Raw genomic sequence first — 14,025 nt, 5'->3', positions numbered from 1 at the left:
AGAGTGGATTCAACACCTTTACCTAAAAGCTATCATTCTTTTTAGTGTTACACACTGAGATGATGAACTGTACTTTAACTTGAGGAATGTGTTAAGATTGTGTATTCACTTCATGAATGTGAAGCCCCAGAAAGCATTGGGGTGGGTTTTCAGCCTCTTCATGTAGAGCTGGCATTTTCCATTCAGTAGAGGGGAAGGAGAAGAGAAGGAGGAGAGTGAGTAGGTGGGATAAGGGGGGGGGCCATATGCTCCTGTTCTCCCATGCTGGTGAGCTGCTCCCAGTCCAGAAAAACAACCACGAGTGGGATAATCCCCCAGCAGGGCGCTTCACACACATCAATTTCCACCATTTTCAGCTATGACTTTCAATCCTCACCTTGCTGCCTTTTACCAACACTATTAAGCAACGTGTTGACCCATCGAGTTTGCCAGTCATTGTGAGGCTGAGAGTTTCCATGGTAACGTTGGATGTACATCAGCTCTAAAACAGTGGACGTGATGTTAATGCATAATGCTGAAAGACGCTGTTTGCAATTTATACTCAGAAAGCCTGCTATAAATGTCTCCTCTTTCTGCCATTTGTGTATTGTAAGTAAAGGCTGAATCAGAGAAAAATCTGTTGGCCCATTTCTCATGTTTTGTGCTGTCACACCTTCTAATCCACTCTTCTTGCTCTTTTTGCTTATCTTACTAGGTGAAAGTCATGATGCGAATCTGCCCTTCTCTGGAGGCTGCAGACTCCTCAGAGTCACAATCCTTCTTGAAAGTTGACAGCAGGAAAAAGCAGCTGACCCTCTACGACCCAGCATCCAGCCCACACTCCAGCTCAGGGCACAGGAGATCTGCCACTGTGGCTGTCCCAAAGATATTTGCTTTTGATGCTGTTTTTACCCAGGATGCCTCACAAGTAAGGGCCAGTATGTGTGTCTGTGTGTGTAGGGTTTTTAAGGTGTTAGTTGGGAATTCATCGACTCAAGGGCGAAGGGACATCTTTATGCTTGCAGGGTGTGACCAGGGGCTTAGTGGAAGAATGTCTGTCTTGGGTCAGGGGGGCTCTCTTACCAGTGTGGGCCTAACAGCTGGGGCTTTTAAGCCATCTGAGGAATGATTTGAATCCACTCCACATATATCTAACCTCTCATTTCATAGAACAGATATATCTAACTACACAACACCCACTGTGATCAAAGGCAGTGGTCAACCATGCCTACTTTATTGTAACTTGGGGGCAAAGCAGTTTTGTTTGCTTCACAGATTTGGAAGAAAAAATCTTTCATCATACCACCTACCTCAGCCGCTTACTTATTTCCCTGATAGCTGAAGCCTAAATGTTTCTGCTGCAGGGCTGAGGACAAGCTGCTAAATTGTGCCGCTGGGACAACACTGCTGGTGGCTAAGTTACAGCAAGCCGTTCTGCTGTTAGAGCTCTTGTTTGCTGTTTGATGTATGGGAAGGGGCCTCTGCTGCAGAAGCCTTGCCCAGAGGACTCATGTTAAAAACTGTTTGTAAAACAAGCCAAACATTTACACTTTAGACAAACTCCTGAGTGATGAAAAATCTTATCCACTGATGTGAATTGGTGGAACCAAAACCATAAAACATTTTTTATGTTTATAGGATATCCTTTTGGATAAACTGTTTGCAGTATGCTTACCTTACATTATTTCTCAGATGTGGCTGAACTGTAAAACAACAGTGAACGGGTTCTTTGTGTTTCTCACAGGCTGAGGTGTGCTCAGGGACAGTAGCTGAGGTCATCCAGTCTGTGGTGAATGGTGCAGATGGCTGCATCTTCTGCTTTGGTCAAGTCAAGCTCGGTAAGCTCCTCCACTGGCAACAGATTAGACAAGTGCCTTTGTTAGCAGAAGAAAAACTATCATTGCTCTTTGTTAGCTACACTTCATGTCCACAATTGGCTTAGCAGTGCACTGGGGTGAGTCAAGGAATGGGAAATTGGAGGAAAAAGAATGAGTAGTGAGTCTGAGGTCTGGGTGAGAGCTAAAGTGCTGCATCCAGGCTTCAGGGCTCAGTCTGTAATTAAAATCCAAGTAATTGTTCTGGCCAATGCTCTTAGGCTGAAGAGCTTGCTTTCCTCCTGCTGCTGTTAGCGATAATTCTCAACAGAATTGCTGCTTCAGGAATAGGTCCTTGGACAAGCATTTCATTTTCATTGGTGGTGAATATTACCTCAGATCACGACATCTGCCTTTTTTTCCCTTTAACACAATAACTCTTAGAAAACATCCGATGAGTGCCAATTTCTTTGAGAAACTCTCAGACCATTTGGTAGAATAAGTCATTTTACCATGAAAATAGAGTGAGCATAGCTGGCTTCCAGACAAGGTTATATTTCCATTTTCATCCCCCTCTCCCTACCACACTTCCCCAGGCAAGACATACACCATGATTGGCAAAGACAGCTCCACTCAGAGCCTAGGCATTGTGCCCTGTGCCATATCCTGGCTCTTCAAGCTCATCAACGAACGCAAGGAGAAGACTGGCACGCGCTTCTCGGTCCGTGTGTCTGCTGTGGAAATCTTTGGAAAAGATGAAGAGCTGAAGGACTTGCTGTCTGAAGTGTCAACAGGCAGCCTGCAGGAAGGCCAGTCCCCAGGAATCCATCTAAGAGAGGATCCCATCTGTGGCACTCAGGTGAGAAGCGCTCCATGTCTCCACTTTCTCTTTGCTCACTGATCCTTTCATTCTCTCTGTGGGTTTAAGTATTAGTCTGTCTGAGTATTGATCTTTTTCTGTCTATGATCTAGCTCTTCTTCTTCTTTCAAAGATGCTTAAAGTTTCTTGTGAGTGCATGTGTGTGAGATCTGTTCTCCCAGGACTTCCCAGTCCATTTTGCTCTGTCCTACCTGCTCCTGAAATCCTTGTTTGATACTCCAACTAAACCCATCTGTGTTATTGATAGTTTTCTTATTTTTTGTATTGATACTTCTGTCAACATCTATTACATATGACTTACAGTTAGCCCTTTATAGCACAATAGAAATATTATTGGGGGATGGTGGAGGACTGTAGGTTAGAAGGCACTGACAGGTGTTGCTGACAGATGTTGTTTTTTGGGCATAACTGTGGACTCTGACTTCAAAGGATGTGCAGTTCTGTGATGCTCCTCTTCCTTTCGGCAACAACGCGTGTGCTCCTTCATGCTGCCTCCTGCCTTCCCTCTCTTCCACCCCCCTACTTTCTTTCTGTATCCCACCACTGGCCTCATCACATCATGGAAGTACCCCCACTTCCTGCTACACCATTACCTCTCTTAATCCTCCTCCCTCTGCGTGCATATCTGCTGTTTTAATTGCCCCAGAGACCCATTCTAATGGGTAAGAAATGTATGCTGGGGTCCAATTAGCCAGCTCCCCTCTCTTTCTTGTGTCTCTCATTTCACATCTATCCTCTTTCCCAAGCCCTATGTGGTCTCTTCTGCTCACCCTAACCCTGTTCTCCGTCTTCTCTTTTCACCCTGTAGCTCCAGAATCAGAGCGAGCTTCGTGCCCCGACCGCTGAGAAAGCCGCCTTCTTCCTTGATGCAGCCATCGCAGCACGCAGCACCAGCCGACCAGATGCCGATGAGGATGAGCGACGCAACTCCCACATGCTGTTTACACTGCACATTTACCAGTACCGCATGGAGAAGAGCGGCAAAGGCGGAAGTTAGTAAAACTGCATTACTTTAATTCTGTAGCAGGGAACTGTGGCTAACTAACATTGGTAGTAAAACCTGATAGAGTGAAGTCAATCTATGTAACTGGATAATTTATATTGTGTTTAAAAAGTACCATACAATCTGCAATATCTGTAAATTTAAGCAATATGAAAAAAGGAATCACCCCTGCTTGTTCACAAAAGGTTTGAATCATTTGAAAAGGCCTATATTACCAAATCCAGATGGATTCTTTTGTTTTTACACGTGTTGACAAAGGAGACTCTTTGAATCCATGAGTTATACATTGGGTGGAAGTCTGGCTGCAATTTGAATCACCTCAGTGTGAGAATCTTACTCATAAATAAAGCAGACAGCTCAAACAGACCTGTGACACACTGATTGTGGCATTGTGTGTGAGGAGCTAGCTTCAAAGAGGGAGTGTCTGTGCTGTGCTCACCTGGTTCCTCTCTTGCTGTTGGCACAGTGTCTGGTGGACGGAGCAGGCTGCACCTTATCGACTTGGGGAGCTGTGAAAAGCTCCTGAGTAAAAGCAGAGACGGAGGGGGAGGCTTGTGTCTTTCCTTGAATGCACTAGGAAACGTCATAATGGCTCTAGCAAATGGAGCAAAACACATACCATACAGGTAAAAAATATACTAGTTTTACTGTCTCCGTAAATGTGCTTTTGCTTCTGAGAATTTGCATCTATAGGTCAATTGTTTGAAACAAGTCACTGCATGCATCTTTAGCTTTGCACGTTTGCTGTGTGACTATTTATTTAGTCTGTTTAGTTAGCCTCAGATAACCGCTTTCACTGGTGTTGCACAAGATCATATAGTTTCTCAGTAATGAAAAGATTAACGACCTGTCATTTGGCAGTATTTTTCATCTCAGCGTTTAAAGCGGTTCCCCCTGGAGTCATGTCAGCTACCTTTGTCATCATTTTGAAATATGACTGTGCTGTTTGCTAATAACAATGTTTATGCACACTGTAGGGACAGCAAACTGACGATGTTGTTGAGGGAGTCCCTCGGCAACATCAACTGCAGAACCACCATGATTGCCCACATCTCAGATTGTCCGGCCAACTATGCTGACTCACTCACTACTATCCAGCTGGCATCCCGCATCCACCGCATGAGGAAGAAGAAATCTAAGGTACACTGATAAACTGTAATATCTATGGATAAACAAATGCAGTTATTGATACTTCTTTGATCAGTCTTGTAAGCTATTCCAGTTACAGACATTTTAAAACTCATTACAATACTCCATTTAATGTTTTTCATTGTGCAATGCGATTGTTATAAAAAAAAAGCATTTCTTTCAGTGTTTTAAATGCAAACTATTATACAAGAATAAATGTGCAACTTTGATTATATTTATCATTACTCAAGCCCCAATTTAAGTCTTTATATTTTACACCCCCCTGTGATTTTGGAGTTATTAAGCAAATTAATGCCGCGCAAATTAATTTTTTTTTGGACACTGTAGATGTGAACTAGTTTTTCTCAGCTCCTCAACATATAATAATGTAATCAATACCACTGCCTAAGGAAGTGTGTAATGCAGTTCCTTTGATTAGGGAAATATGTGCTCCAGATAATTAGGCAGAATGGTAGCATGTATTTATTTGGTACTGGTCTCTGTGAGGATTATAATGAAGTTCACATGCAACAATGTGTGACTATTGAGGTGTACTTTTTTTTTTTTTTTTTTTTAAATCAATGGATGATTACAAGAATATTCTAAAAAGTTCAAACCTCACTGTTGTAATTGCAAAGAATGAATCATTTACTGAGAAGAGGTGACCTCTGTGGCCACAAATGGTAATTACAAGACTCCTATGCCACTTCGAGGGCAACGTGTGCTGGATCACAACCTATCAAATGTACATACAGACCAAAAATCTGACACCCCATACCATCAGGCAACTTAGTTTTACATATACTTAAATTAAATAAACGTTGCAAGTTTACTTTGTACATGCGCCCTCCTAACTTTAGGACATGACTTTACAGCTTTAATACAGTTTACACTATGTAGAAAAAGCACATACACAATGTACAACCACACAAAACAGGAAAAGGAATCTCTTAACCTGGTAGCATTAGATTTGCTCAGTAAGCAGCCTAGTAGGCAGCTCGTGAAATAATGCAGCCAGTGCTTGTTCTGCCGGTTTCCAGCTGCGGGTTGTTGTGTCCGTAGTTGTCATGATCAAATCATCACTCAGTGTTCTATGCAATAACCTCTTCCCTGGAAGATTGCACCCACAGACTGAAGATACATAGACAGAAAAAGCTTTTATAGGCCAAACCTGATCCTAGTCAGTGTGTTATTGCAATGATTTTCAAACTGTGATTTTCAGGTAGAAAAACTGTTTTAATGAGAAAGTAATTTCTTGATTTAATTCTTCTTTGAAGTATGCATCCAGTTCATCTGGAGGGGAAAGTTCCTGTGAGGAAGGGAGGATTCGCCGGCCACCCCACCTAAGGCCCTTCCACCCTCGTACAGTAGCCCTGGACCCAGACCTACCCTCCCTGCTCAGTGACCCAGAGTACTCCTCTAGTAGTGAACAGTCTTGTGATACTGTTATTTACGTGGGCCCTGGGGGAACTGCAATCTCGGATAGGGAACTTAGTGACAATGAAGGACCACCTGCATTTGTTCCAATCATTCCCTCCTTGAACAAGAAGAAATCTACAAAAGAGGGCCCTCTGGACAGAGACCAGTTCTTTAAATGCAACACATTTGCCGAGCTGCAGGAGAGGCTGGAGTGTATAGACGGTAGCGAGGAACCCACTGCCTTTGTTGGAGAGGGCAAGCGGAGCCAGGCCAGCCCCAAGACTGACAAATCCAATTCACCAAAGACTGTTGCAAATATTTCTAACAACCAAGAGGACAACTCAACCAAACAATCTCCCAAACCGGTCCTCACACAACCACCCTGCAGTCCCAGTACTAAATCTACAGCAGACAATGCCAAGAGGCAATGCATACTTTCAGAAAGGTTTCCATCAGAGGGTGTTCAAAATATATGCAGAACAAGCGCTGATGGTGAAAAGGCCTTGGTCTCTGAAAGCTTGGTTAGTACAAACAAAATGGCAACTGTTGCAGTGCCAAACTCAGAGCCTGTGGTGAGGGAGAAGGTCTACTTCAACAAGAAAGCTTTGCCAAAGCCAGCCTCACCTCCTTCACAGCAGAAAGAAAATTCAGCCAATGAGGAAAGATCCAGCACCAGAATGCCACCTGTGGGAATGAGCCATCAAGCTGTGAAAAGAAGGGATCCCTGCACTTCCCCATTTCTTAGGGCTCCAGTGGAGGTGTGCCAGGTGCGCTCAACCTTGAGGGAAAGGTGTATGGATCGGGACATCCTTCGAGCTACCGTCACCTTGCAGCAGCCTGTTGAGCTGAATGGAGAGGATGAGCTGGTGTTCACTGTGGTGGAAGAGCTGTCTATTGGCAGTATTGTGGAAAAGGGTCGGCCATCAAGCATTATTAGCTTTAATAGCGACTGCTCACTTCAGGCCCTGGCTTCAGGCTCCCGACCTGTCAGCATCATCAGCAGTATCAATGATGAATTTGATGCCTATACATCAGCTGTGGGAGGATCAGAGGGGAACACTGCAGTGGTCACATCCCTTAAGGAAGGAGCAACAGAGTGTATAGACAGCAGGGGTTCATCCATCAGCTCTTGGCTGAGTGAGGTTAGCGTTTGCACCTTGGAAAGTGAAGGAGCTCATTCTACGGACGTTTTCCTTCCACAGGCCAAACATATGGGACCAGAGGCCACCTTTTACTTTGATTCCCTTGAGATGTTTCATTGTGCATCATCTCCGAGAGATGCCAAGAACTCCTTGAATGACAGTGGGTTTAGTTTTTCAGAACAAGACAGTGATAGTGCTGCCTCAAGCAAACTATCATTGACAAAGTGTCCCCCATCACCAGAATCCACAAAAGGCTCTCTCAGATTCACATCTAAATTAACTAAAGCTCACTCACTTAGCTCCTCCCCATTTCCACAGGGCCAATCTATAGTCCAGTCCAGTCTTCCCAGGAAGATTAAGCCTACCTCATCCATTTCTCATAGTAGTAGCAGTAGCAGCAGCAGCAGTAGAGATCAATCAAGGCAAGAGGTTAAGCAGGCGGATCCCTGGCAGCGTGCTGACAACCACCCAGAACCTCAGTTTTCTGACTCAAGCAGCACCAGCAAATTTATCAGAAATCCCCCCAGTGGTATTCCCTCCAGCAAACCATCAAACAACAGCAACAGTGTACCTCGCCCACCCAAGGTGCAGGGGCCTACCTCATCCCAGAGGGTGGTTGATGGCTGTGAAAAATCAGCCATTAAGAATCCACCTAGCAAAATGCCTCAGCTGAGACGAGGTGCCACCACCCTGGGAACAGTGCCCGTTATCCATTCGTCTCCAGACTTCAAGGGAGCGCAAGATATCATTGCATCTACCACAAGCCTTAAATTCTCTTCTCTGGGGAAAAACAACAAGGCTAGCTCACAAAAAGCAAGTAACCTCCCTAAACCGGGTTACACCTCGCCTCCTCCTCCTCCAGTGAGAAAGTCCAGTCTTGAACACAAGACTAAGATCCTGCTGCCCCAAAGTGCCTTAAAGTCAGCATATGGGGAGGCAGGGAGGACTTATGGGGCAAGAACAGCTGTATCAGAGGATGAGCTTGAGGTACGACAAAGAGTAGACTCCACCAGTTTTAAAACTTCCAGCCTCAACACAGCCAAAGTTACCTCAAGCCTGAAGGCTAAAGGGCCTAGAGGAGAGGCTGGGCTGCATTATGGCAGTCAGATGTCCCTGGAAAGGTGTGAAAGTCTGTCTTTATCAGGTTCTCGAGCTGCACTTAGTAGGGAAAACAGTGGGGCAAGTCTGGGAAGCAAGTCCAGCAAGTCTATTCCAAGATTCGGTATTCCTAATTCATCTAGTTCTCCTATAGCTACCTGTCCATCTGCTCCAAGTGGAGGAAATATTAATAAACTTGGTCAGGTAAAAGCTTCTGTAAATCCCAGAGCATTAGGAGCAGTGAATGGTAGTAAGGCACGGTCATTGTCAGCCAACAGCTCTAAGGGCCTTAGCTCCTCCACAAAATCTCTGGCTTCTACTGTTGCTAGAAACACTAACGCCAACCTCCCTCCATCAGGACGAACATCAGCCCCTCGGACTACTGCTTCAGTCACTAGTAAACCTGGAAGAGGGACCATCATGGGCACAAAGCAGGCCATCAGGGCTGCAAATAGTCGTGTGAGTGAATTGGCAACAGGCAACATATCAGGCAAACACGGGAGAGGTTCAGGAGATTCAGACAGTGGGAATGACAGTGGGGTGAATGTGAGTGATGACAAATCGCCCACAGCCATACTGCCCTCTCCATACAGTAAAATCACTGCACCCAGGCGGCCTCAACGCTACAGCAGTGGCCATGGCAGCGACAACAGCAGTGTGTTGAGTGGGGAGCTGCCTCCAGCTATGGGCCGCACAGCTCTGTTCTACCACAGTGGAGGCAGCAGCGGATATGAAAGCATGATCAGAGACAGTGAAGCCACTGGCAGCGCTTCCTCAGCCCACGACTCCATGAGCGAAAGTGGCATGTCGTCTTCAGGCAGAGCAAAGAGCTCCAAGTATCCCAAGAAGAGAGCTAATGGTGAGAAGTAAATTTTGTGGGTTTTTTTTCAAATAACAGGGCAGCCATTTGCAATATGTACAAATGTCATTGCACCCATATACTCGTAATACAAGTGTATTTGGCATCTATCAAAGGACATTTTTCTGCAGAAACTACAAACTAAAAGAGTGCTCTTGCAAATGAAATTGAATTATTAAAGTCATGAGTTGGTATTTCATTGGATTTTCTCTTCTACTGAATCAGCAACATACATTATTCATACAGTATTTGAAAAAGATGGGGAATGATTTAATTAAGATGACTTTGATGTGGAGATGAGTTAGATTAGATGAGTTAAATATGGTGACCTGGTGCAATTTTTTTTCCATCTTGAAGCAAACCATTTGGAATAATGTGCATTAAAACAATCTTTTGAATTTATTTGAGCTGTGAAATTACAGAGGAGTAACTCATGAAACCTTTATGAATATCCGATAACCACATCTCAGCCATCCTGTGTAAAGCCTTGCATATCTTTATATCTCAGCATAAAAATACCACCACACTATGTCAGCAATTTAACTTGTGGTTGTCTAACAATATAACACGCATGGTTTGTAGGCTTCCAGCGAAGGCGGCTGATCCCAGCACCCTTGCCAGACACCTCAACCCTGGGGAAGAAGGTGGGCACAACAGGCCAGTGGGTGGACTTGCCTCCTATGTCTGGACCGTTGAAGGAGCCCTTTGAGATCAAAGTGTATGAGATTGATGATGTGGAACGGCTCCAAAGACGACGTCAGGAGGAAACCGCAGAGGTGAGTAGAGGGTCAATCCAGATTCGCTTTATGTGGTTGCTCATCTTGCTGAACTTGTTTTCTATAATATCTTGTCTGGGTCAAAGTCTTGTGACTCCCACTTGCTAAGCCTCAGCAATATTTTGCAAGTGCAATGTTAATGCCATACATGCTCAAGATGTGCCATATGGACTTAGAGTACATTGTGGGAATTTCTTAGATCCATTCTTCCCAGTTTATTTTTAAAGAGCAGGACAGGAATAATATGTCCCAGACGCCTGACCTTCAGTCAGCTCAGCAGCAAATCCTGGAATTAAAACGTCTTGTGTCCAGACTCCCAGAGCTTGGTATTTTGGCAGCATTCCTCCGAAATGTCAAGGGTTCAAAAGCCTATTACTTATGGGGCTAATTGTTTTGGCTATTAAAGAGGACTCAGGTTGCTCTTGATGGTGGTGATATGGAAGTGTGTAAAAATTAAAGAAAAAAAGATGGTGATGAAAAGATTGGTCGGGGAATGTGTGACAAATGCAAGGTTGCCAAACACAACCCCAAATCAGCTCATCACTTGCACTCATCACTGGCTGCCTGTTGGCTTTTTATTGCTGGCTCCTATTCTGTGGATCATTAACCGCTCCAACAAGTTCAGCGCTTCCAGATAGGGACATTAAATCAGCTATAGCTTGTCATTTGATTCACGTTCATATAGGAAATATAATCTTTTATCCTTATCTTGACCTGAAATACAGACAGTTTGCTGCTTTTCTGCTATTCAATAGTATCTTGTTCAACATGCCAACTTATTTTCTTTTTTTTTTTTCCAGCAACCATTCCAAGATGTTGACAAGGTGAGCTTATTTTTTACAGTGACTGACATTTAATAACATGAGGGGGGAAATGTTGAAATTCAGATTTGATGATCTTTTATTAATTGTACATGATTACTTAAAATGCTATTTCTCAGAATACTTTTTTGTGGTCTGAATCGACTTGTGAGTTTATGTTTGTCTTCATTTCACTTTTAAACAAAGACTCTCACCAATTGTTTTCGCATTTTGTACTGTGCCTCTGACTGTTTGCTGTAAGCTACTTCAGCAAACTAAGCAACTCAAGCAAGATTAACACGGTAACTGTAATTAACAATACATCCTTTTTCTCTCAGGGCTTGCTGTATTTCAACAGTAAGCTAAAGATGCTGGAGAGAAGGCAACAGCAAGTGAGAGAACTGAGGGCAAAGCATCAAGTGTTGTTAGAGGAGCTGGAGGACACCAAGGCCCGACTAATGATGGATCCCAGCAAGTGGGTAGGAGAGTGTAAGTGAATGTTATTTATTTTTTTTAATTGTAATTTTACACTTCAACTTTACACCATATAACAACACTTTATTGTTTGTTTCATTAGTTGAGGTGGACCAGAATTTGGATAAAGAGTCTCCAGAGTACCTGGAAGCCTTGGCACAGGCTACAGAGGAGCTGGAGTTCTGTGTCAACCTTTGCAAGTCACGTGTCATGATGGTGACGTGCTTCGACATCAGCATGTCGTCAACTGCGGGCACTCAGGAGGGACTGCGTGAAATCGAAGTCTGAGGACAAAAGAAAGTAGAGGTGGAAAAGGAAGAGGAAGTGAGAAGACAGAGGAAGAAGAAATGTAGCAGTCAGTGTATAGATAGCACTGGAATAAAGAACAAGAGACAGAGGAGAGAAGAGCGGCGCTTTACATTATAAATCTTGACCACCTAGCTACAGTGCCTCGTTGTCTAGGACATGGCAGAGAAACGAAGTGTGAGCACAAATGATGTTGCCTCTATGGCAAGGCAGTGGCCATCACTTATTCAAAAGTCAATGAACGACACCTGGAAGTGCCTTTTTATTATTGTTTTTTTTTCTTACTCATTATTTTTCATATGGTGCAGGTATCTTCAGCATACCTAAGCAAACCCTGAACATATTGCTTTTAAGAAAAAATATTTTATATTGCATTGTATAGTGTATTTAAATAAATGTGGTGTGTACAATTATCTTTTCAAGGGGGAAAAATAAAGAAAAAAAGAAGAAGCAATAAGCTAATGTTATTGCGCTCCCAGACTTTGCCTTTTCTCTCGTTTCAAACCTCAGTCAGCATTTTATCCATGTTCATTCAGCCTCTTGCGCCTTATGTTAACTCTGGTTATGTAGTTTTCTAAATTTTCAAACTGGACTTTGTTATTTCATCAAGGACTGCATTTACTGTTGTCACTCCTCTCCTGCCAGCTGGATTGTCAAAGCTTGCAGGGCAAAGTGAATGCTTTTCCCTACAGTTGCCTTGATCAAAATGGGACTCAGTGGATGCACTATGGTAGAGCAGCAGTGATGATGGTAAAGCTGCACTTGCCCATGTTTGTCTAACTGAGAATGAGAGAATAAGCCAAAACATATCAATCAGAAGGGCACTGTGATGGACAGTGAGTGATTATTCTTGATTCAGCCATTCTCTCTGGTGCCTGAAAAAGTGGTCATGCAACCCTGGGAGACTGCCCTTCTCTCACATGTGACGATGGTATAATGAATGGTGACACTGATAGCGGTGCTCATCAGTTAGCCCAGTTTCTCTTCAAATGGGCTTGGACAGGGGGCTTTCTCTAGACTGTAAGACAAAGAGGCACAGATGAGACAGCACAAGTCTGCCAGCCTCTTCCTTTTTTCCCCCCAAGCCTCTGCTCTATGCATTCCAGTACATTTTTTACTGTAACTACTTTAAAAAAAACTCAATAAAGGCCTAAGGTCAAAATTAAGTCTGGCCACTTTTGTCCACACCTCGACTGTTTTTTTTTAAATGAACAAAAACACCAACATTAATTTAGTGTTTAAAAAAGACCTCTGAATTGTTAGTTTCCCATGAAAGCATGCAGTGAGTCGGAACAAATGACTGTGGTATTGTTCAGCAGAATCAATCATGTTATCAGCTCTTCGAAGCTGCCAGAATGTGCTTATGAATCAAACGGCTGACACTGAGAAAACAAAGATGATCGGTGGAAATGATTGTTCCTAAAAGTAGACGGGCTATGATGTGTCTTGTTGTGTTCGGTTTCTATATCTATGACAAATATGACTTTGTTTTTGTTTCTTTTACAAAAATGTACTCTCAGGCCCTCTCTGAAGATGCTGCATGAGATTTTTTAATCATTTTTACCGATGATTTCTACTCCATTTTTACCATTCTAATTTTTTACACCAAGTTCAGTTTTCACTAATGTGGGGTTAGGCTCATTAATTAGATGATTAATACCAAACCGATAACTTTTTCCAAGAAATGATTATATGTAAGGTCATATTTCATATCAAAACCCATATTTTCTAATACCTTTGTTTTTGTATAGGATTTTCAAACCTTGTGTATAAATGTACAATATGGCAGCTTGTGTTCTCTTTTACAGTACTTGTGAATAAAATGTTTCTTCTTACAAATGAGTCGGTGTTAAATATCACATCACAACATCCAACCAAGTGAAGAACACTCTCCATGACGTAGACTTGTCATTATCCAAGTCTACCAGAGGGAGATGACTTCACCAGTGGAAATAATGAGTTCACAACAAAGTGCAAACTATCTACAGTAAATTTTAGGAATATAAAAGCCAGGTTATAAAGAGGTAGAAACGGAGACTAATTCTGGAACAGCAATCATTGAACAGATTTAACTAAAATCAATCAAGAAGGCTTGAAATTGCACTGAAGCCAACAACTTCAGCTGTAAAACACATGGACATGCTCTGCTTCCAGTGGTGCTGGGTCACTGCTCTTTGTGTGAACAATGACGCAATCAGCAGAATTTAGTGCTGAAGAACACTGGGATATGCCCTGTGTTATATGGATAGTGTAGTTTGCTCTAAAATGTGGCATCAATGAATATCCACTGACTGAGATTTACATTTTCAGCTTCGGACAGTTTTCTAAGTGATAGAAAATAAAGAAC

The 14,025-nt window shown here is 43.1% G+C and overlaps 1 protein-coding gene across 3 annotated transcripts in view; it reads left to right on the top strand.

Moving 5' to 3' along the window:
- kif26ab (kinesin family member 26Ab) overlaps positions 1-13,517 on the top strand; it is a 66,746-nt gene extending 53,229 nt beyond the window's left edge. For all 3 annotated transcript variants that reach the window (XM_072364764.1, XM_072364765.1, XM_072364766.1), the window contains 11 exons: positions 695-907; positions 1,724-1,817; positions 2,390-2,652; positions 3,482-3,665; positions 4,143-4,302; positions 4,654-4,816; positions 6,082-9,322; positions 9,905-10,098; positions 10,899-10,922; positions 11,237-11,387; positions 11,476-13,517. In XM_072364764.1, coding sequence (XP_072220865.1) covers positions 695-907; positions 1,724-1,817; positions 2,390-2,652; positions 3,482-3,665; positions 4,143-4,302; positions 4,654-4,816; positions 6,082-9,322; positions 9,905-10,098; positions 10,899-10,922; positions 11,237-11,387; positions 11,476-11,660 — 4,872 coding nt within the window. In that variant the 3' untranslated portion in view covers positions 11,661-13,517. The remainder of the gene's footprint in view (positions 1-694; positions 908-1,723; positions 1,818-2,389; positions 2,653-3,481; positions 3,666-4,142; positions 4,303-4,653; positions 4,817-6,081; positions 9,323-9,904; positions 10,099-10,898; positions 10,923-11,236; positions 11,388-11,475) is intronic.
- Positions 13,518-14,025: the final 508 nt, after the last annotated feature.

This window comes from Leuresthes tenuis, unplaced genomic scaffold, assembly GCF_036924035.1.
Source record: "Leuresthes tenuis unplaced genomic scaffold, fLeuTen1.0.hap1 SCAF_15, whole genome shotgun sequence".
Taxonomy (NCBI): Eukaryota; Metazoa; Chordata; class Actinopteri; order Atheriniformes; family Atherinopsidae; genus Leuresthes; species Leuresthes tenuis.
This window is presented reverse-complemented; position numbering and strand designations above follow the sequence as displayed.